General features: G+C 40.4%; 1 protein-coding gene across 2 annotated transcripts; it reads right to left on the bottom strand.

The window, feature by feature from the left end:
- Positions 1-2,454: 2,454 nt before the first annotated feature.
- Positions 2,455-22,266, bottom strand: LOC121859116. Of its 2 annotated transcripts, none has more exons than XM_042355815.1 (4): positions 21,818-22,266; positions 13,223-13,333; positions 3,530-3,739; positions 2,455-3,020 (listed from the first exon to the last, which is right to left on the bottom strand). In XM_042355815.1, exons 2-4 carry the CDS (start codon positions 13,329-13,331, stop codon positions 2,842-2,844), a joined length of 498 nt encoding a protein of 165 aa, XP_042211749.1. In that variant the 5' UTR covers positions 13,332-13,333; positions 21,818-22,266; the 3' UTR covers positions 2,455-2,841. The 2 variants fall into 2 exon arrangements, with proteins under 2 accessions (XP_042211749.1, XP_042211748.1); XM_042355814.1 differs by lacking the exon at positions 21,818-22,266 and adding an exon at positions 16,668-16,784.
- Between the last annotated feature and the right edge of the window lie 265 nt (positions 22,267-22,531).

Below are 22,531 nucleotides of genomic sequence, written 5' to 3'. Positions count from 1 at the left end.
GATCTGGTTGAGCCTTGATGATTGAGACAAAACACTGCCGTTTTGTTGTCCATGGCAAACAGGATCGTCATATTTTTTAAATTTGGGTTTGCCGAGAAAAAGAATAGGACCACTGCTAATTCTTTTGCATTTATGTGTTTGTCCCAAAGGAAGTTGCTCCACTTCCCTTGACTGAATTCCCCTTTTGAGGAATGGTATCCATTCTGGATTGGACAAAAATAGAAATTATTCAAGGAGCGTGACATGGGATTAAAGTGTTAAAGTAATTTCATATGGATATCCCTCTTAGTAGCAAGTAAAATGACCAACCACCCGAGCAGCTAACAGGCAATCAGTGGCAAGGAGGATAAAAGTATATATGGACGGTAGCAATCCAAAATTTTGGGGAAGGCCAGATGACCAATTTCTCAGTGAGTAATCCAAATGACTATCATCCAACTAGTAAATTCCCTGAGGGTTTCTCTAGGTTCTTATATGAAAGAAAAAACATTTAATATCCCTTTGAAAGGTATAAAATGCCGACCTATTAGGTCCAGGAAGTGAAAATCTCTTCAAGATTTCAGGCCATCTCGAAACGATAAATTTGTGTGTTTTATCTCACACACACACACACACACACACACACCATTTCCTCCTAACTCCAGGTCTGACCCTCAATGGCTAGGAACAACAAACCATCAAGATATACACTGGATTACATACCCGGTGATGAGAAATCTGTTGATATCTTGACGAGTTGCCAGTCCTCGGCCAGCTGTACAGTATCTTAAATTTGATTATTTGTGAAAAGTAATCAACATTTGAAACATGAAATAAGTAAGCTTTAGCTAAATACTATTACTGTACAGTGCTGAAATTTGCATGACCCAACCAAAACACCTTTTATAGGACTAAATACTTGAAGCAAAGCACTAATTTCCTAAGTTACCAAGGAGAGAGAACATGAGGATCACTTTTTCTGTGGAATGTAGGGTTAAGACTGAATTGTGATTGTCACCATCATTGTTGACCAAAGCAAAATGGCCAGGTGTATGCTAGAATCTGTGACATCACATTCTCATTCAGGCCACCTCCCTCCAGTGTCTGCAAGATAAAACTTTTGTACAGTATAGTCTGGATTTACGCGGATTTTGTTTATGCGTTTGGTCATTTACGCAGTGCCTTGCCAGAATGAAATGTTTTAATTACGCGGTAAATTTCATAATTTACGCGGCGCGGGCATTGTGCGCATTAGGTCGCTCTTACGTTATTGCTGACGTCATATGACGTATCGGACTGTGATTGGGCCATTCATCCTTACCACCCACGCATTCCCTCCGCCGCTAGCTGTGATTGGTCTAATGTAACATGACGTGCCCTGCCACCAGAAGCCGCTGACCTAGCCGGGCCAGTCTCATTGTCCTCAGTCCACGTATACAGTTCTCTCTTGTGCCCGCTATTCCCCTCATAATGGCTTCCGCTGGACCCCCACCACCCGAGAAAAACATTGAATTACCTGGACCAAGCCATGGTTATGTGAAGGAAATCATCGAGTTGGGGGAGAAAATCAAGCTCGTCCTTGACAAAGACCCAGTCAATCATCGGTATGAAGTGTCTAATAACCTTCTGTTGAAAATTATGGAGCCGTATGCCCAGATCTATCACGACAACATCAATGCTAGTCGTCAACGTAGTATTAAGGACTTCTTCGCCCGCAACCCACCACAGCCACCCCAAGTCAGTGATAGTGACAGTGAGGATATGGACTTTGAGGGGTTTGTCAGGGAGGCCCTGCAAACCTCTGCGAGTAGTGAAAGTGATTCACCGGAGGGCAACTAATCTGTCCTCTGCCTCGGAACCAGCCGTCATCCACGTTTTCCGACCCATCTCTGCTACTAACGTAAGTGTTAAACACCTTTAGATTTGTAGTTTTTTATTTAGATATTATGTGTGTAGCAATACCATCATAAAATTATGATGTTGTTTTTACTACAAGGTATGTATTGTGTCGGAAAAAGTGGAGTTTGGGAGTCAGCCCAGTCTCTATTTCAATTAATCCCATATGTTCTGTTATTTCGTTTACGCGTTTCTCGTTTTACGCGGACCTCCACGGGTTCAATTGACCGCGTAAATGCAGACTATACTGTACTTACAGTATTCTCTATCAGTAAAACAACTGAAGTTAGGGAAGTAGACTGTGTGTAAGTTCAGTCTACCTCCCCAGTCTTGACCAAATTCTTTGTGTTATTCAGTACTTACTGCATACTCTAGCCAACCAGTTAGAGCAAGTGGCTGTATAGGAATTTTCTCATGAAGAACGAACAAGTAGATGTATACAGTAATTGCATGTGAAAGAGGTTACCAGGAGGGAGAGGATTAGTCATAAACTGGGTCTACATCACAGAATAAATGATTGTCACTCGGCTAAAGCAACTAGTGTTGCAGGTATCAAAGGAAATAGAACATGTTTACAAGACAGTTGAGGTACTTTATACCCTTTAATTTTCTATTCTGATAAAAGAATAGAGTTGAATCAGTTTAGTACTAAGTGTCTATGCAGGATCATAATATGTCAGTGGAATATGATTGTGTCAGGCCAGTGTTTAATCCACAAAACTGAATGGGGCTTGGATGCTTGATCTACAGATGACGACTGGGGTCTTTTTGTCCTGGAAGTTGAATCTGTTCATGGTGTTACATCTCAAAGAAATAACCTTAAATCTAGGAGACCAAGAAATTCATGATTGTAGAAAGTCACTCAGTCTTAGAGAGAGTTGCCTTTACTGAGAGGAATCTCTCTATTATAGATGCATGTTAGCAGAGCTCCCTGAACCTGGAGCCAGAGTCCTCTGTTCTCACAATTTAACAGCTGAAGCCTGGCCATGGGGAGTTCCACAACCAACTTGGGTAATTCTTGACTACACCCAGGGCCTTTGCCAGGTGATGAGTGAAGTAATTACAGTTCCAGTAACCAGTGCTGTAGTGAGACATCATGAACCTCCAACACTTACTGTAACCGGGATAGCACTTTCGCACCAAATCTGGAATGATATAATATAATCAATACAGTGAAAAAAAAAACAGTTGCTGTAGGGGCCAGGAACTTATGTCAGTGCCTTTATACTGTATCTTCATGACACAGTGAGGTTAACTAAATTACTCTGCAGTTACAACCACAGCCAGTACAGTACTGTATCATAAATAATTTCAAATTTTAATGACCTCTGAAAGGTTAGCATGTTGTACAATCATATTAGTACTGTATTTACTGATGGATACAAGGTGGTTTATTTATTTTTCCATTTGAAACTTGACATATATGTACAGTACAGTATAAGGTTTTGCTTGTAAAATATGTTTTAATATCTTTGTAGAAGATACTAAACATCAATACAGGTATATGGTATATGGTTTTTTGCCACTATAAAAAAAGAGACTACTGGACAGTACTTAGGTTTGACTTTCACAACTGTATGTTCCCTTGCATATATACAGTACCATACAAGACAGTACAGTACAGAATTCTATTTCTACATATTTTTGACCTTACTGCTAACAATATCGTTGACTTCTCTCTTAGTCTTGTTTGTGTAGCCAAGGTTGTACCAGTATTCCAGTGGTCCATTACACCTGTCCTCAGAATAATCTCGGCTTGCATACTGGCCGCTGGCAGAGTATCCCCAGTAACCTGCTCTTGTACCCACACCAGAGTGCCACATGCAGACCTGCAGCTTAAACACATAAAGCCACACTGTCCCATCTGGCAGGTGGAAGAAATATATATTGTTGATGATAAAGTGCTGGTAAAAAGGCTTATACAGCACAGTATTTGTATAATGGATATTCTTAATAATTATAAACAGGAGTAATTATACAATGAAAGAGAGTAAAGACCAAGAGTTAACTGAGGATAAGCCAAATTTTTTTCACGTAAGATTCAGAAACCATGAAATACTCTGTTTAAGAGCCAATTTTTTTTATGTGTTTCTTTAAAGTAAAATAAATCAAGACTAACAAAGTTTACTTTGACAAACTGTATGATATTACTGTTCCATTAACTCTTGTGCTAAACTTCCTATTGCATATGAAAAGACATAACTAAAGTACCGGGTAATTTAGCATAATCCAAATACAGTAGTATACGGGAAGGATGTGAAAGATAAAGTCGTTAGTAGGTGTTATAAAACTGTTGTGCACTCAGTAAAAAAATTACCGTACAGGCGGGGTCCGATGGTTTTCCAACTGAACATTCCCATTGTCTCACGAGGGTTGGTAGGCCTGAATGTGAGACATTTCTTACATAATTTGGTAGCCCGAATTTAGCTATTTCATTGACAATATTTACTTACTTACTTTTATCCTCTTCGCCACTGATCGGCTCGTTAGCCGCTTGGGCGATCGGTTACGTCTCTGATTACTTTTCCTTTTCATTTATCCTCTTCACCAAAAGATCGGCTCGCTAGCCGCCCGGGCGATCGGTCACGTCTCTGTCACGCACTGTTGGCAAATACTGGGCATGCACCGCCTCCTGAATGTACCTGAACCCACTCCAGTGTTGGTCAAGTCTTGTCTTGAAAGAGCTCGCACTCGGTGCCGTCACAACACTCTCTGGTAGATTGTTCCAAGAGTTTACAACCCTCACTCCGAAAAAGTTTGCCCTCACAGTTTTCTGGACTTGCGGCTTCTTCAATCTTGAGCTGTGACCCCTTGTGGGGCGAGCGTCCACCAGCTCCAAGTAAGGACACTCGACTGAGTAGTGTTTTTTGTTAAAATATGACTGGAGTATGTCAGTATACTGTTTCTAGATAAGTTAAACTGTATGTTATATTAAATGCTCCACACACACACCGTGGACTACAGTAACCATGGAAGTGAATGAGTTGCCATATAGGAATGCATTACTGTATATTTTATGGCAGAATTAGTGGATACAGTAAAGGTATAAGATTATTTTGCAACCGAATTTCGAATCTGTATTTGTATTGCTACAGTAAGTCCTCGCTTAACGTCAGGGTTACGTTCCTAAAAACGCGACATTATACGAAACGACTTTAAGCGGATAAATTTTCCCCGAAGAAATAGATAAAATACGGGAGTTACGTTCCTGAGCCTCCCTTTGCCCCATGAAATACATTACATATACAGAAAATCATTGCTATTTCTATAGAAAATAATGCATACATATACAACTATACTGGGGTACCACAGGGTAGTGAATTGGGCCCAGTGTTTCATAAATGATATGCCAGAAGCTATGCAGTCCTCCATACAGATGTTTGAGGATGATGCTGCAGAAATATCTCTGTGAGCTTCAAGAATGGTCGAAGAAATGGCTGCTAAGATTCAGTGTCACGAAGTGCAAAAGGATGCACCTGGGACATACCAACGGTAAGGAGGCGTATCACATGTCCCAACGGGGTAAAGAAACTGCTTTAATAGAGACTGAATGCGAAAAGGACTTGGGTGTGTATGTTGACAATGAACTGAAGTTTTTGGGCCATTGTGAGAAGGTGAATCAAGCAACTAAATTATTAGGTCTTATAAGAAGGTAGTTCAGATATCTAGACGGTCTGTCCCTCTTAACGATCTTCAAGAGTGAGGTGCTAGGGACTGTCAGTGATTGAAAATGTCCAAAGAAGGGCCACCAGACTGGTGCCTACACTTCGGTACCTCAGCTACCCATAGAGATTAGAGAGCTTGCAACTGCCTAGCTTATACTACAGACAGGCAAGGGGGGGGGACCTAATTGAGGTGTATAAACATCTCAAATGGCACTACTGAGTAAAGTGTCCATACCTGGAGGTGGCGGATGCCCGCCCCCACAAGGGGGTCACAGCTCAAGGCTGAAGAAGCCACAAGTCCAGAAAACTGAGGGTAAACTTTTTCAGAGTGAGAACTGTGAACTCCTGGAACAATCTTCCAGAGAGTGTTGTGACGGCACCGAGTGTGAACTATTTCAAGACCAGACTTGACCAACACCAGAGCAGGTTCAGGTACATTCAGGGGCCAGTACTTGCCAACAGTGTGTAACAGAGATGTGATCGGCAGCCCAAGCGGCTCATGAATCGATCAGATGAAGAAGATAAAAGTCAAGAAAAAGTGTAGTGGGCAGGGCATGAAAAAGGAGGGAAATTACAGGGTAAAACACTGCACAAAACTGTTGTCTGTAATTTACCGTCTCTAAGTAAGTACCTTGTAAGCGATATAATAAATTATTTACCGTAAGAAAACGGTGGCATCACATCTCTAGTTGCAACCAAGGTATTTAACCTTGGTTGTGTCCATCGTGTTGGTCCACTCATAAGATATACGAGTGAATCCAATCTTGTCAACATGAACAGTACAAGAAATGATGAAGGATCTGATCGAGGGTTTGTAAAATCATATTTTTTCCTTATTGCGTAATAGGTTCCCAAACCTCTTCTATGAACACAGAATGAGAATCATATGGTTGAAATTGAATTTGGAGTTGTAACAGAGACATGAACGATCGCCCAAGCGGCTAACGAGCCGATCATTTGGTGAAGAGGATAAAATAAAAAGAAAAGTAACAGAGACGTGACCAAGCGCCCAAGCGGCTAACGAGCCGATCAATGGTGAAGAGGATAAAAGTAAAAAGTAAAAGTATGTTCCTATTGTTATTGTTCTAACAGAAGGAGGCGCATTGTTCATAAGAAAATAAGGAGTCTGCAATAGGCCGGTTGGCCTGTGCATGGCAGCTCCTGTCGAGAGTTACTACCACTCTCTATCATCCATGAATCTATCTAGCCTCCTTTTGAAACTTTCCAGCGTTCCAGCACTTACTACAAAGTTGCTAAGCTTGTTCCACTCGTCCACCACCCTATTTGTAAACCAGTTCCTTCCTATTTCCCTCCTAAACCTAAACTTATCCAACTTAAATCCGTTGTTCCGAGTCCTATCCTGCTCGGATATTATAAGAACTTTATCTATATCCCCTTTATTGATTCCTTTCACCCACTTAAATACTTCTATCATATCTCCCCGCACTCTTCGTCTTTCTAGGGAATGCAAGTTAAGTTTCTTTAACCTATCCTGGTATGGAAGGTTTCTAAGTCCCGGAATCATTTTCGTCATTCTTCGCTGCACCGACTCTAGTGAATTGATATCCATTCTATAATAGGGGCACCAGAACTGAACCGCATAATCGAGGTGCGGCCTGACTAGCGCAAGATATAGTTACAATAAGACCTCTGAACTCTTATTACTTACACTTCATGTATGGCGTTGTCTACTGGAAAACCCACACGTTTTCACAAGTTATATCTGCTTGTTGAGGATCAAGATCGTGTTAAAGACTTAATATGTGATTGTGGACTTACTGGAAGGACGTGAAAGTATCGAAAATGTGGCAAGAAGTGACATTCAACCAACTTTATTTGTTTCAGTGCAACACGCGAACATAATGTTAAGGTAAGTTCCTTTTACAGTAAGAGGATACGAGAGTCGTAGCCCCCATTAACAATCTTAATATGGCTAAACCGCTTTATATGACGCTGTGGGAGTAACATTGACAAAATAGTGGCACCTTATTAGGACCTAAGTTCGGCATAATCTGACCTAACCTTGACAAACATAATGACAAAGCAAAAAGAAAAAGAAAAAACTAATTTGTTAATTTAGGCTAAACTAGAAAAAAATAGTTAAAGCTTACTTCCATGCAGAACAAGGAGAGTTTGCAACATGCCATTACTGTATATTTTGTGCTCTTTGGACAAAAGGTAATCTTCAGTATATAGTGCAGAAGTTATGATCTGAGTATGGTACTCTGAATACAATAAGTGCAGTGTACAGTATATTTAAAGGCAAAACTGATCCTAAAAGGTCTCAGTGCCTGGGTACTATGTATTTTATTTTGATACGGGTAAAGGATAATGGTGTACAGGTAATTTAGTTTTGTGCTGTATTTTTCTAACTACTGTGGGGAATTTCTCAATTAAAGTATAAAGGGTTTGGTTATGACATTTAGAAATGCATTCTTGAGGTTCTGTAAATTTCAGAAAGGGTCCACGGGACACTGAAACACTTAAACCGACAGACCTTAAGTAAATGCACATACTGTAATTTCATCATCACTGAAAGTAAACATTGAAATATCATGATGCAATCGTGGTCGGTTAAGTAAGGACTGGAGAGTTTTCTTTGATCTACTTTATTTACAGCATAGCTAAGCCAAGCAAACCTACAGACATTACTTAACTGGTCATAGTGGCTGCATCACTGAAAACACGAATTTATATTCTGCAACCAGTTTGTGAACAGTTAGGTAAGAAGTGTAAGCTAAAATGGCTCTAATTACTCCAATTCTTCTTGAAACTTAAAAACAAACTACCAAATAGAATTAATAAACCCTCTACAAGGAGTAATTGTGAAATTATGAACATTAATTAGAAAATTTGAGTGCAATTTCAATCTAGCTATCCACTGATTTTTTATTTGACTAATAATATCATGTATTAATGTTGTTAGCTTCAGATTTAAGCCAACAAAGGAAGTTGTAGACGTCTGGGTAGGTTATCGTTGGATACGCCTCTATATCTGAGCACATTTTCTGCTTGCTTAATGTATAGGGGTCGAAGTAAACAACAGCGTTTTTTAGTTTTTCATCATACAATGCCCGATCCATTCGCTTGTCCTTACACAAAAATTAAAATTTCCTTCCGGCGCGGTTTTCCAGAATCCCACTTGAAATGTACAGGTTTTTCGATCACGTGACTCGGTGACATCCTTGGTGACGTCACGAATCTAAATATAGCCACGGCTGAAGAAGTGTGAGACCATCAGCTGTACGGTATCGCTGATGGTCTCACCTCTCAGTTATATTGGAATTTTTCAATTTTTTGCTAATCTAAGTAAGTCTTCATTTGTTTTCTTGTCCGTGTAGCTTATTCTTAGCATTTGCCTATAACACACTTCAAAGGCCTCTAACCTCTTTCTGGTGTGTGCTGAAAGTGTCCACGCATCTGACTCATGCAATAGTCTTTGCCATAAAAAACCTTTCAGCAGCTTTTTTTCTCAAATTTAAGTTAAGTACTAGGCATGGTCAAATTACGACCCAAATACTGTACTCTAGTTCAGTACTAACACTGCAAGCAAGGTCTATGTACTACCTTGCGTGCTTGCCCGTGAGACTGTGAATGACTGGATGTCACTTACACATGTCAGTTTATACAGCAGTAATTTTTCCTTCTTTACATTTACTTCACTGACTTCTTTTTCAAGATCCTGAATGTTATATTTTTACATGTTTCAGATGTCTAACATCGTCACACTATACATTACAATTGTATTTTTATTTATAACTAATTCGTTCCCATTTTTTATAACGATGCTCGCGATAATACTCCATGGTATTGTTCAAAATATATCATATTTAAACAGCATAGCCACTCAGACCTACCATGGTTAAATTGCCACGAAGAAGAAAAATAAATATAATTGCTTCATGCGGTATTCAAATAACACCTACCATTATACATCCTTGACCACCGAAGGGTCAAGACGTACCTGGCGCTCCTCTCGGAGCAGCCAGGTCAACTGTTAAGTTGGCCCATACCAACCCCCTCCCCTGAACCCTCCTCCCCACCGGAATATCAACAAGTTCTCGCCAGAAGTTACAATTTCATTTAGGAAAGGAACGGAACCAGTGTTAAACAGAGGTGAACAGTGGTGAACAGTGCTTAAGTCAGTGAGAAAAACTCAACAGTAACAGTCGTACCCAAGTTAACCTTCACACAGTGAGGTCCCAGGTACCCAGTGATAACGGCCCGTGAGACCCAACAACAACCAGCGATGTGTTTATCCGTCTACGATAGGAAGGCCTGGGACCAAACCTCACTCATATAACACCATCTGTGAGGGAATTACTACACCACATGTCCCTCATAACACCATATGTGAGGGAATTACTACACCACATGTCCCTCATAACACCATATGTGAGGGAATTACTACACCACATGTCCCTCATAACACCAAATGTGAGGGAATTACTACACCACGTCAGGCCCCTCATAACACCATCTGTGAGGAAATTACTACACCACGTGATGCCCCTCATAACACCATCTGTGAGGGAGTTACTACACCACGTGAGGCCCCTCATAACACCATCTGTGAGGTAATTACTACACCACGTGAGGTCCCTCATAACACCATCTGTGAGGGAATTACTACACCACGTGAGGCCCCTCATAACACCATCTGCGAGGGAATTACTACACCACGCCAGGTCCCTCATAACACATCTGAGGGAACTACTACACCACGTGAGTTCCTCCTAACACCATCTGGGAGGGAGTTACTACACTACGAGTTTGCTGTTCAACACCTACATTAATCTGTATGTTCACTGTATGTTCCTTTACCTTTCTCTAATGAAGGCTTTTGTTAAGCCACCAATGTATGTAATAAGTCATTTATGTCCAATGTATATTTTCAGCCTTCGGGCTGCAGAATTTTTTCAATAAACCGTTAATTATTATTAATATTATTATTAGATAGGCAGTACAGTAACCTTCTTCAGGAGCCTTGTTCTTATAGGACTGTCAATTCCAAGCAAACGAAGCTTCATAATTATCATCAATGTAGCCGTGTTTAGTAAAGTGGACGGAACAGATAACAGCAGTCGCTGGATTCACTTGATCAGGATGGCGACTGGAATTTTTCCACAGTTTTCCGAAGTGTGTTACTCTGGGAATCTAAAGTAGCGAACATCTGAACCTGCTGTCTTTAATTTCCTATTAAAACAGCGCAAATAAAACAGTTAGCTGAGTTACACAAAATCACTATTGTCGTTTAAAAAGTGTTGTCTGTGGCCAGCCTGCTGTGTGTAAAACTGGCGCCTGGTGCTAAACCCTCGGTTACGCTGTGGGATTTGTAGGGTAAAGTAGATGTTTATTTTTTTTTCAGATATAGTGTTTATACTCAGACCACTGACCTCTGACATAGGAGTGGTGTGTGTGTGACCACATTGGAGAAAACCACACATGAGTACCAGGCAAAGCAGTCAAGCAAGCTGCAGCCCTAAGGTTTAATCCCTTTGATTTCTAAGTAGATTTAACCCAGGAGGTAAGTCGATGTACAAGTAATAGTGAGGTATTTTCACAGCCAGTCATCTCCTGTGAATAGTGTTCATAATTGCTCTTCTATTACATAATAATAATAAGAAGGTCGTTCAGATATCTAGACGGTCCGTCCCTCGTGACGATCTTCAGGAGTGAAGTGCTTCCCCATCTGGAGTACTGTCACCCCATCTGGTCCCCGAGATATGCTAGGGACTGTCAGTTGGTTGAAAATGTTCAAAGGAGGGCCACCAAGCTGGTGCCTGCACTTCGGCATCTCAGCTACCCTGCGAGATTGGAGCGCCTGAACTTGCCTAGCTTATACTACAGACGGGCAAGGGGGGACCTAGTTGAGGTTTATAAGCATCTCAGGGGGCACTACTCAGTTGAGTGTCCTTACTTGGAGCTGGCGGACGCTCGCCCCACAAGGGGTCACAGCTCAAGATTGAAGAAGCCGCAAGTCCGGAAAACCGTGAGGGCAAACTTTTTCGGAGTGAGGGTTGTAAACTCTTGGAACAATCTACCAGAAAGTGTTGTGACGGCACCGAGTGTGAGCTCTTTCAAGAGAAGACTTGACCAACACTGGAGCGGGTTCAGGTACATTCAGGAGCCGGTGCATGCCCAGTATTTGCCAACAGTGCGTGACAGAGACGTGACCGATCGCCCGGGCGGCTAGCGAGCCGACCTTTTGGTGAAGAATATAAAGGAAAAGAGTCGTGACCGATCGCCCAAGCGGCTAACAAGCCGATCAGTGGCGAGAGGATAAAAGTAAAAAGTATGTGATACCACTTGTGAGGACACCAACTATAAGTATTTACCTATAATACTAATTGTATTTAAATATTGGTGATGACTAACGTATCTATTATAGTGATGGTGGAGTTGTTGGTGGTGATTAAAAACAGTGAATAATATCCTCCAGAGTGGGCTTGTTAACAGAGTAACCAAGAAAAACGCTGTACTTTCCCAAAACAGCCAGGTTTTAGCCCCGGTGACGTCATAGAACTAACTAGTGTGGGGGTGGACCTGCCCGCTGGCCGAGGTGTATACTGACCATGGTACTGGGCAGGTCAGGAACTGGCCCAGAATGTATCGTGCGTCTGTACCTGCGCCAGTGTTGGTCAACAATTTCGCTCTTTTCTAGATTTGTGATGAGCAGACTATGATTAAGATAAAACACAATCACATGCTTGATGTTCATTATGTAAATAACAAGAAAAATGCAGTAATTTATATTTTCAACAATAGGCCTTTTGCCATTGTAGTGGATACCTCCCCTACAAACGCTGTTTGTCGCTGAGTAGCCGACCCCGCGAATTCCCCAGTGTATGCCTCGTGGTCTAGGTCAACCAGCGCCGCCATACATCACGGAGGTCAACTATTAAGCCACGCCTACCTCCGCTATATAAGACCTCGTGGTGACCACTCTCTTTTCTACCTACACCAACCAGCAAGCAACACCTCCTCCTCCTGCCTGGCGGCCCTCGCTCCCGCCGGCGAGCATGGCGACCCACAAGCTGGTCCTCCTCTGAGCATCCTCACCAACCAGCTCTCTCTACATCACGCTTGTAACCATGCTGCCTTCCCAGCACCAAGCTGCATTATACATCCAATACAACATGTATACAGAGAGCACATTGTGAGTTTCCATTCTCCATCCCATCCTGAGTGTGAACCAAACATCAGGTACCCCACACCATAGTGATATTTTTGTTTTTATAATACTAGTCAGTATATTTCAAATTTCAGTTCTCTATTCTATTAGTTTAACTTGATGATCTTTTGCGAACATGTCTAGGACAAAGTTAATGGGATCTTGCGGAGGCCGCTTTAAGTGAGTAAGTGAACTAATAAAGAGTTAGGAATGAACAAGTTTATTATAAAATTGAAATTACAGTATACAAAAGGGTTACCCAAAGACTAAGACGGAAGAAGGTTTACGGGAAAATAAACATGAGAAATGGCAACATTTGTGTAACAGTCTTGACTCTTGACAGTAATTATTGTTAACAAGATGTTAATTGATATTACGAGTATCAGATTGTCAGCAATTACGGTATATTTTTGTTTTTGTACCTTAAAATGGTTTGCGTTTTAATAATAATGAACATTTAAAAAGCTAATTTCTTTAATGTTGGTAAAGGGATTTGTTGTGGACTTACCGGTTGCCAGAGGAGCGTCTGGGCGGTAGCGAGTGGCGGCACAACGGTCGTGTTGTCCCTTGCCTGATGACGTCACCCCCACCAGCACCGCTACCATCACCACTATCATCCCTGCCGAATTGAATTGAAACAGTTTATTTAGCCAGAAAAACACAGATACAGAGTGGATAATAATAACAATATTAACATGGCTGAGCCAGTTGAGAACCTGAGCTATCTTTTAGGCACCTGATAATTATATACTATACATTTATCTCTGTCATGGTTTTTGGTATATCGGTGGTAGTAGGAGTAGATTATATTATATAAAGACTATAATATGTTGTGTTTCGTATTTCTTACCGTAGGATTCGATACCTTCACACTGGTTACTTACAGGAGATTATGGTGTATCTACGTAGAAGTTCACTCCACCACTCGACATTCCACGATTTATATTAGATAAATGATGATTTAATGAATTCCATTAATTTCCAACATCCCTCTAAGTTATTGGTTATACTTGTCATAACCAATCAGTCATTATCTTTAGTAATAATAAGATAGGATCACAGATACGGACAGATAATTGCACTTATATTTGTCAAGCTTCCATACAGTGATTTACAATTTGCATGGATATATGAGTCACTCACATTCACGCTGAAATGTTTTTTTCATTTATTGGGCACTCCCCTACATCCTTGTGTAAGGTGAAGTTCATAAGCGTTTACAGGCGCCCAACAGGGAAGCATGCTAAGTTCATGCTTGCCTTATGTCTCATAAGTTAAGGGCGTAGAAGCCTGAAGAGTCGAGGGCGTAGAAGCCTGAAGAGTCAATGGTTTATGTCTAAGCAAGTTATTGGAAGTTCCAACAACTTGTCCTTGAATACGAATTCGCAACTTTCGATTTACAGCAGGCACCTACTTTGCTGCTAGGAGAACAGGGACGAAGGGGACTAAGAAGAGTGTCCAAACAACTTCCGCCAGCCCGGGAATCGAACCCGTGAAATCTTGCCTGCAACGAAAGAACAGTACCACTCTACCACCAGCTCCCCGTTTACACTGTAATAAAATTAATCTTCTAAAAGAGGGAATTTTCAACCTGGGGGCACGTTATTAATGTACTATATGTATGACTTAACAGAGCCTTAATTCTTCAAGTGATAGATTTACTGCCAGCCAGGATTGCTTTTGTTGCAACCAGGCTTCATCACAAGAACTTTCACGGGGAATAACAACAAAGAGTACTCTTGGGTTACCACACATAGTCTTGCGTCACTGACAGTCACTGTAGACGGTTGTCGCGGCAAGGAGAACTGGTAAGGGTGACGTGAATTAACCACTTAGGTGCAATAGACCAGCCTGGATTGCTTTTGTCGCAACCAGGCTTCCACACGTGCTATTTCCACAGGGATAACAAACCTAGGTTAACACGCTTAGTCTCGTGTCGATCAAGGTCACTGTAGACGGGTGCCGTGCAGGAGAACTCTAAGCGTGAATTGATTAACCATTTACTGTAGGCTTGATAGGCCAGCCTGGATTGCTCTTGTTGCAACCAGGTATCCACACGTGATATTTCTACAGGGATAACAACCTAGTTTAACACTCTTAATCTCATATCGACGACGGTCCACAGGACGGAGTGGCGGTGGAGGACTCTGTGTGGTGTCCCGCTCCCTTCATGAGGGAGAAGATGGGGACGTCTTGGCTAACCCATGGCCAAGGGGATACTACTGAAAATGAGGTTTTGGGGTGTGATGCGATGAACAGTACAACACTGTCTCACTGGCCTCCCCCTAAAGACTGGCTAACATACCACTAATGGAAAATATACAGGTATGTTCCAGTTATGCCTCACCGGGTGCCTTAACTCTAGTAAAACAAACTTTGGAGTTGGTTGCAACCCATGACAATTTCAAGGAAGTATTATGTAATATTTAGAAACATCTGGAATAGTATAATAGCATGGTGGTAATAAGAACATCTCATAATGTTACCACGGTTATCACTTCAATATTTATTTATTCTATTAATATATTTTTTTAGTTAATTTTTTTATTTGTATTATAAGTACTATATACACAAATTACAGTGTCATTGAAAAACATAAGTATAATAAGGGAGCAGTACAACATGGGTTGAACAGTATTGAGGTTGAACAAGAGGACAGAGCTGTCAGGATTATGTTTAGCTTGCAATTATGTTTATTGCAATGGTAATTACTTATCATGATAATTTCCGATAAAACGGTTTTGATGGTACAATAAAAGCAGGTACTGTAAATATAGTAGGTGTTACAAGAAATATCAATACTTAGACAATAGATATTTTTAAGAGGGGAAAGTAAGAGTGGTGTATACAAGAGGAGGATATATGGTGTATAAAGAGGGGAATGGTGGCGTCCAAGAGGTGGAGGGCAAGAGAGTTGGAAACAGAGAGGGAATGAAGGGTGTAAACAGGAAGGGAAAGGTATAAACAGGAAGAGGGGCGGTATACGGCGTGTAAACAGGAAGAGGGGCGGTAAAAGGCGTGTAAACAGAAAGAGAGGCGGTTTGGGGGGTGTAAACAGAAAGGGTGAGGTAACGAGGAATGCAAACAAGGAGGGGGGAAGATAGCACGCAAACAGGGATAAGGTAAAATTAAAGGGAAAAGAGGCGTAATGAAGACAGGAATGAGATAAAGGGAAGAGAAGAAATGCGATGGGAGGATGGAGTAAAGTGTAAATAAGATTGAGGGGATAAAACAAGGTAAAGCAGAAAAGGGTAGAGGTTAGGGGAAGGAGTAAACAAATAAGGGAGAGGATAGATGAGATCATAAACAGGATGAGGAGTGAAGTAGAAAAACAATAAGAGGGGAGATAGGATGGATACAAACAAAAAGATGGAAGCAGTGGAAGGATAAAGAGGAAGGGAAGACAGGATGGACATAAATAAGAAGATGGAAACAACAGAAGGTTAAAGACAAAGTGAGAAGCAGGCAAGGGGGATCAGGCACCCACATGCACCCTTAACACACAGTGAACCAGTCCGACTGAAGACCAGCGGTTAAACTTCCGACAAAAATTGATATTCATGAACACTTGGATGTAGCGAAGCAGGCGAGGTAAACACTGCCCTAGCTTGGAAGTCGAACCCCCGGAACTTGAAGTCTATGATGGTACGTGTTTACTCAGCAGGATAGAAGAGAATAGAAAGAGGGAGGAAGGATAGGAGTAAACAGGAAGAAGGGGCGTAATGTCTGTTAGCAGGAAGTGGACGGGAGGGGGAGGAGAAATTTGAAGGATAAGCGACACTGTACATGAGTTACGGAATAAGTGTTGCAGCTAATTTATGCATCACATTTAACATTAATCCTAACTAACTCTATCTAACTTAAGCCAGTTCATGTGTCGTATCATCAACACAGTGCCAAAATAGAGTGTTCTGTATCGCTGCTGTGTGTGTTGGATGGTGGTCCTGACTCACCGGAAGGACGGAGAATATGAGGTGCAGCTTGTCCACTCATGATAAGTTCCGATGTTCACCTCTCCAGATCAATGGATGTCGATAACCAACCTTGCAAGTCAACTGACGTGTCTACTTCAATTCCTCTTATTTATATACTCTTGACAACTCTCCCTCAACTGGGATTGGTTCTCAGAATGCCCCTCACAAACCGGATTGGTACTCCTCCATACCAGCCGACCAATGGCAAACCAGTTCATTCAGACGGCCTGATCTTAGTCGTGAGTGTACGTACGAACAGACATACTCGGCGAACGAGGGGAGCGCCACGTACTGCTGTTGTTGATAATTGTACCCTGTCTTGCTCTCTTGCTCTATCTCTGCTCACCTGGAGGCCTGGCATAAGTACACCACCATACTGTTATATTACTAACACAACACAATACCTAATAGGAAACACTAAATTGATAACAGTAACATTAGTATATATGTAAGTATTATAGAATCCAGGGGCGGATCCAGAAGGGGGTCCTGGGGCCCTTTTCATCAGAAAATTCCAAGACTTTTTTTCTTTAATGCTGTATTATACTGAGGCGTTTTTTAATAGCAAAATGTAATTACTATTGATCTCAGAATATCTCCTAATATCAAGTGCACATGGCCTCAAAATGCTCATGATATTGGTCAGATTTAAAAAATTTTCCTTGATGGACTTAAAACGCTGTGCTCTCCACGTTTCCCCAGCCACATCCTTTGATATTCCTGGAATTTTGGTAGTTTCACATTACTTCGAGTTATAAGACGTCACGTATCACAGGATTCTTGGAACTTGCAGTTTTTTTCATCACAATGCTTGTTGACCCACGACTATGTGTGTAAGCTGCAGCAATGACTGCTTTAACAACACCAGCTAATCTAAACTAATGCCCCGGATGAGTTACGGTGTGACGAAAGGTGCAAGAAGTTTATGAGAGAGAAAAGGATGTATTAAGAGATCATTAGATGTATTAAAGAAGAGTAAGGGATAAAGTGGGTCTCAAAGCCTTCGATGGTATAACGGTGGTTGAGTGTTAAATAAGAGGCTATGATAATTATATGCTTGTTTATGCTCATTCCATTTTCATGCTGATTACTTTAAACATAAGACGCTATAAGACATACTATAGACTCCTTGCACTGTCTTCATGCCGTAGTAAAGCATTGCTGCCTATCCGCCGTTGCGATCCATACGAAATTCCAAGAAACGAGTGACCAGATGACATAAACAAATGGCCATCGATCGAGTACATCCATGTTGGCATGTACTATACTTGTTATTTCCCCAAGGCCCGTGCTCTAAGGAACAGGGAATTCACCACAAAAGTCTTAACTGTTATGAGAAGTTTGCCATTGCATGGGTAAGGAGGGTTCTGGTGAAGGAATTTGAAGAAAAACGACTTATGAAGACCAAGGTAAAATTCACTTCACTGCAACCACGTTGATTTTATATATATATATATATATATATATATATATATATATATATATATATATATATATATATATATATATATATATATATATATATATATATATATATATATATATATATATATATATGCTGATAACCACAAGGAAAGAAGAAAACACGAAGTTAGCGCTTTCGTGTAATATCTTCAGGGGTGAGTACAGACTAAAGAGAAGTACAAAACACTGGAGGTCCACTCACCCTCTGTATATATACACCTTGTTTTGTACTTCTCTTTAGTCTGTACTCACCCCTGAAGATGTGAATTACACGAAAGCGCTTGGGAACTTCGTGTTTTCTTCTTTCCTTGTGGTTATCAGCATATACCTAGATCACGCGCACCTACAGTGATTTAGCATATATATATATATATATATATATATATATATATATATATATATATATATATATATATATATATATATATATATATATATATATATATATATATATATAGATATTTTTTTTTTACGATAATCAGACTTCTCACGTGACCTTCTAAAACACGATTATATTGTATTTTGTTTTGTATGATCACTTCAGGTTAACCATTCGCAGATATTGTCTGATATGCCCCGACTCCGTGGATTGTGTGTATAAAAACTATATGGCCGGATCTTGTAGGCGATGGAAGTTGGTGCAAAGCAGAGATTCTCTTAAAAGTAACTATAGTACTGTATAGTCAAATTATTTCTAGATGGCACTGACGAGATTATACTGTCATGCAAGGGTGGCGCTAGGGAGCTACCCTTCTTTCTATGCCCAATATATATGTAGCGACAATTCTCACAGTCTCGGCCTCGGCCACCAGATTCAGCTGAGCAGCCTTTGTATAATCAACTTGCATTACATTATTTACGGCAACCCTCGAGTTATTACTGTTGCACCTGAGATGGGCTGACATTACAACACTAGCGAGGAGGATACTCTGGTCGCCTATAGAGAGGAGTTCGACGAAAGTGACATGAGCGTGGGGGAGAAGGGGAGGGGGAGTACTGCGAGCGCCTGGAGCAGTATTTCCTTCCTAATAAGATGTGGACGGTGTTACTGACGTCAGTCGGGACCGCCACGGACAGAACTCTTTGCTCGCTTTGCGTCCCTAATAAGCCCAAGGATTTGTCTCTTGATGATTTTCTTGTGAAGTTGGAGAATCATTATCATCCAAAGCCTTCTTGTTTTGTTGCTCGATATGGGTCCAATACTTGTTTTAATAGGTTATCTCCTCAAACCCGTCATTTTGGGGACGCCTCTTATATCATATTTGGTAACGCCAGACGTTTTTATTCAGGACGGGTTAATGGACTATCTCCACTAAGCTGACCAAATAATGTATCTAACTTTGTGGCCAGGTTACGTAAGTTATCTGTCTGGTGTGTGGTATAAACTGTGAGGTAATTCGAGACAAGCTCCTCTAGCCCATTTAGGCAATTTAAAAGACATGTTCACATCGTCCTCCCAGACTCATTCCCGTGTATTCGTAGCCCAGTCGCCTTGAAGGATCTCAGCAGGACTTTCGGTATCATGTGGATGGCTTTCCTGGAAAACAGAAAAACTTGTAACTTTAGTAAAACTCACATCATTAACATTGGACTCTAAAGATCACTACCAGATCAAACGGCTAGCGAAGGTTTGTGTGAGGATGGAACACTTATAACTAAAAATCCTTACACTAAAAAACTTTAATGGATAAGTATATGGAAAGGTCCCTCAGCGGCAACAAAGTTATCGCTGCATACTCGAGCATTGTTACGGTAGTCTAGTGTAATGTTTCCCTCCGAATTTTGGCCACCAACTTTTCTCGTTATATCGTTGTACGGTATACCGTATAACGGGTTCGATTCCCGGGCCGGCGGAAGTTAGTGGACACTCTTCCTAGTCCCCTTGGTCCCTGTTCACCTAGCAGCAAAGTAGGTACCTGCTGTCAGTCGAAAGTTGCGAATTTGTATTCAGGGACACGTTGTTGGAGCTTCCAATAACTTGCTTAGACATAAACCATTGACTCTTCAGGCCTCTACGCCCTTAACTCATGAGACATAGGGCAAGCATGAACTTAGCATGCTTCCCTGTTGGGCGCTGTAAACGCTTATGAACTTCACCTTACACAAGGACGTAGGGGAGTGCCCAATAAAAAAAAAAAGTTCATTGCTTTTGAAATTAGAATTCGTATTTCATTCAAAAGAATTGACAAATTGTCATTCTCTTAGCCTGTTCCTCACCACTATGCCCCGAGATTAATCTCAGATCGCATATTAATATTCTCTATGATTCTGAAGATGATGTGACAATTATGTCAAGAAATGATCGAACGCATGCAGAATCAATGAATTCCTTATTAAGACGTTGTTAAAATGCTTAAGTTAATAAAACATGAAATTTATCGTTGAATCATATTTTTAAAACAATATCAACAAGTTCAGTTTATAAATACCTGTAAACATAATGCTGCAGTGAAGAGTTTTGGGTGAGCAGACAACAGTAAAATGTCACTGATTGGCTTGCACTAATTTCCGTGGTCAAGTCAAGATTTATACTTTACTGGATAATGAGGATATTTATATAAAATAAATATCGAACCACGTGATATAACTAAATTGAAATTAACATTAATCAGTATCGCATTTTTAATAAACTGCTCAAGTAGTTTTTTTTTATTGGTGTAGATATTCGTAAAGACATCTGTTATGAACCGTTTGAGCGGTCTGTTCATGGCATCTGTATTTATTCCTCTGTGGGCACGCCTGTCCGAAGAAATTGTGATAGAATATAAAAAATTATTGTTTCCTGTGGGACCCCAGAGACGATACATACATAAAAAAGAAAAAGAACATTGAAGAGGAAGGCATACAACACCACAACGCTTCTTAGAGAAAATTGACGAACGCGGAAAGACCTTAGTAGTTGAAGCGAGTCTGGTGCCATACTAGTAATTTCGGGTAAGTTTTATTTAATTCATTAATTCATTATTTTTTGCCATCAAAATTTAGTGATGCTGTATTTTTACATATAATGCAGGTACTGTAAAATTCCTTCGGTTTAAGTGGCATGATATTTGATGGTGTAGATTTTTCACATGCCATTCTTCAAAATCGTGGTACAGTACAGTACAGTACACATCTATAAGTAATGCGTAGTGATGCAAGGTATCTCAAATTTGTCATCACAGATATGTAGCAAATTATAATAATTTTATAAATACCTGTGCATTAAAGGTTATACCACACTTAATTCTATGTAGAGAATCGAATCTTAAACTATTAGCCTTAAAGAATTAAAATATCCTTAAAGGCTTAAATAACAAAATGCTACATAATTTATAGGCTCTTAAGGTATATTAAGATATACAGTAGTTAGATTGAGTTCATCAGTTTTGGATAAATAATAAATATATTTAATTCAGTTTAGTTTGCTATGTGCACAACTACGTAATCCCTGAATGCCCCTTAGTATACAAATTTATTTATTGCAGTACATAGACTTCATACATGTCTAATTGAATTTTTTTATTATTAAACAGTGTATTCCTTAACATGTTTGTAAAAATTTATGTTTCTGTTTACTCGTTAAGTCGCCAGAACTGGGCTGATATATATATATACATATATATATATATATATATATATATATTACCGGTAATATGTGTGTGTGTTTACATTATTTACCTTACCTTTCAGAATGTTTAGAGTGGTGAAGCGTCGCAGTGCTTCACCCTCTAAACATCAATTGAGCGCTGCCTCTGTCCCGGCCAGCCATGGTGGGAGTTTCTCACGGATTCATTGCTAGGCAGTCAGCTTCAGTTCTGGTCTTGTCAGTTTTTATATGATTAATGTAATAAAAACATCTTCTCATAACTGATAAACTGGTGCTTCAATGTATATATTTCGTATGATACAAGCTGCGTATAATGTATGCAGCATAGCACAGCACTGAATATATTAAAGCAGGGTATTTTGTATAGCATCACCAGAACACCTCATATTCGGTAGAGCACTCCATACAACATTAAACATAGAGACCATATGGCGGAATATTGCATACTCCAAAGATGACTGTTACACAAACAATGCTGCGCGTCGAACAATAGAAAACTCTGTAGTAACTCCATGTCACAGCAGAACAGTGCACAGATGAGCAGAGACGTCACTAACACAACACGGGGTGAGGGTCATCCATACTGTAATGGGTAATACGTCACCCGCTGTTCCCGACCATCATGCTGCCTGGCCAGCCTCGCCTAGATACAAACTCGAGGTCATAGGCCGCTTTTCCCCTACTTAACAACACTTATTTTGATAATTTTTTTTAATGAGACTGAGAAGAGATAATTACGTATGTTAAGTGTATATTTGTATTCAAGACATGCTTCTCTAGGTGCGTGTGT

This window comes from Homarus americanus, unplaced genomic scaffold (genome assembly GCF_018991925.1).
Source record: "Homarus americanus isolate GMGI-L3 unplaced genomic scaffold, GMGI_Hamer_2.0 scaffold50924, whole genome shotgun sequence".
Classification (NCBI taxonomy): domain Eukaryota; kingdom Metazoa; phylum Arthropoda; class Malacostraca; order Decapoda; family Nephropidae; genus Homarus; species Homarus americanus.
The sequence above is the reverse complement of the archived record's forward strand: the minus strand, read 5'-3'. Positions and strand labels throughout refer to the sequence as shown.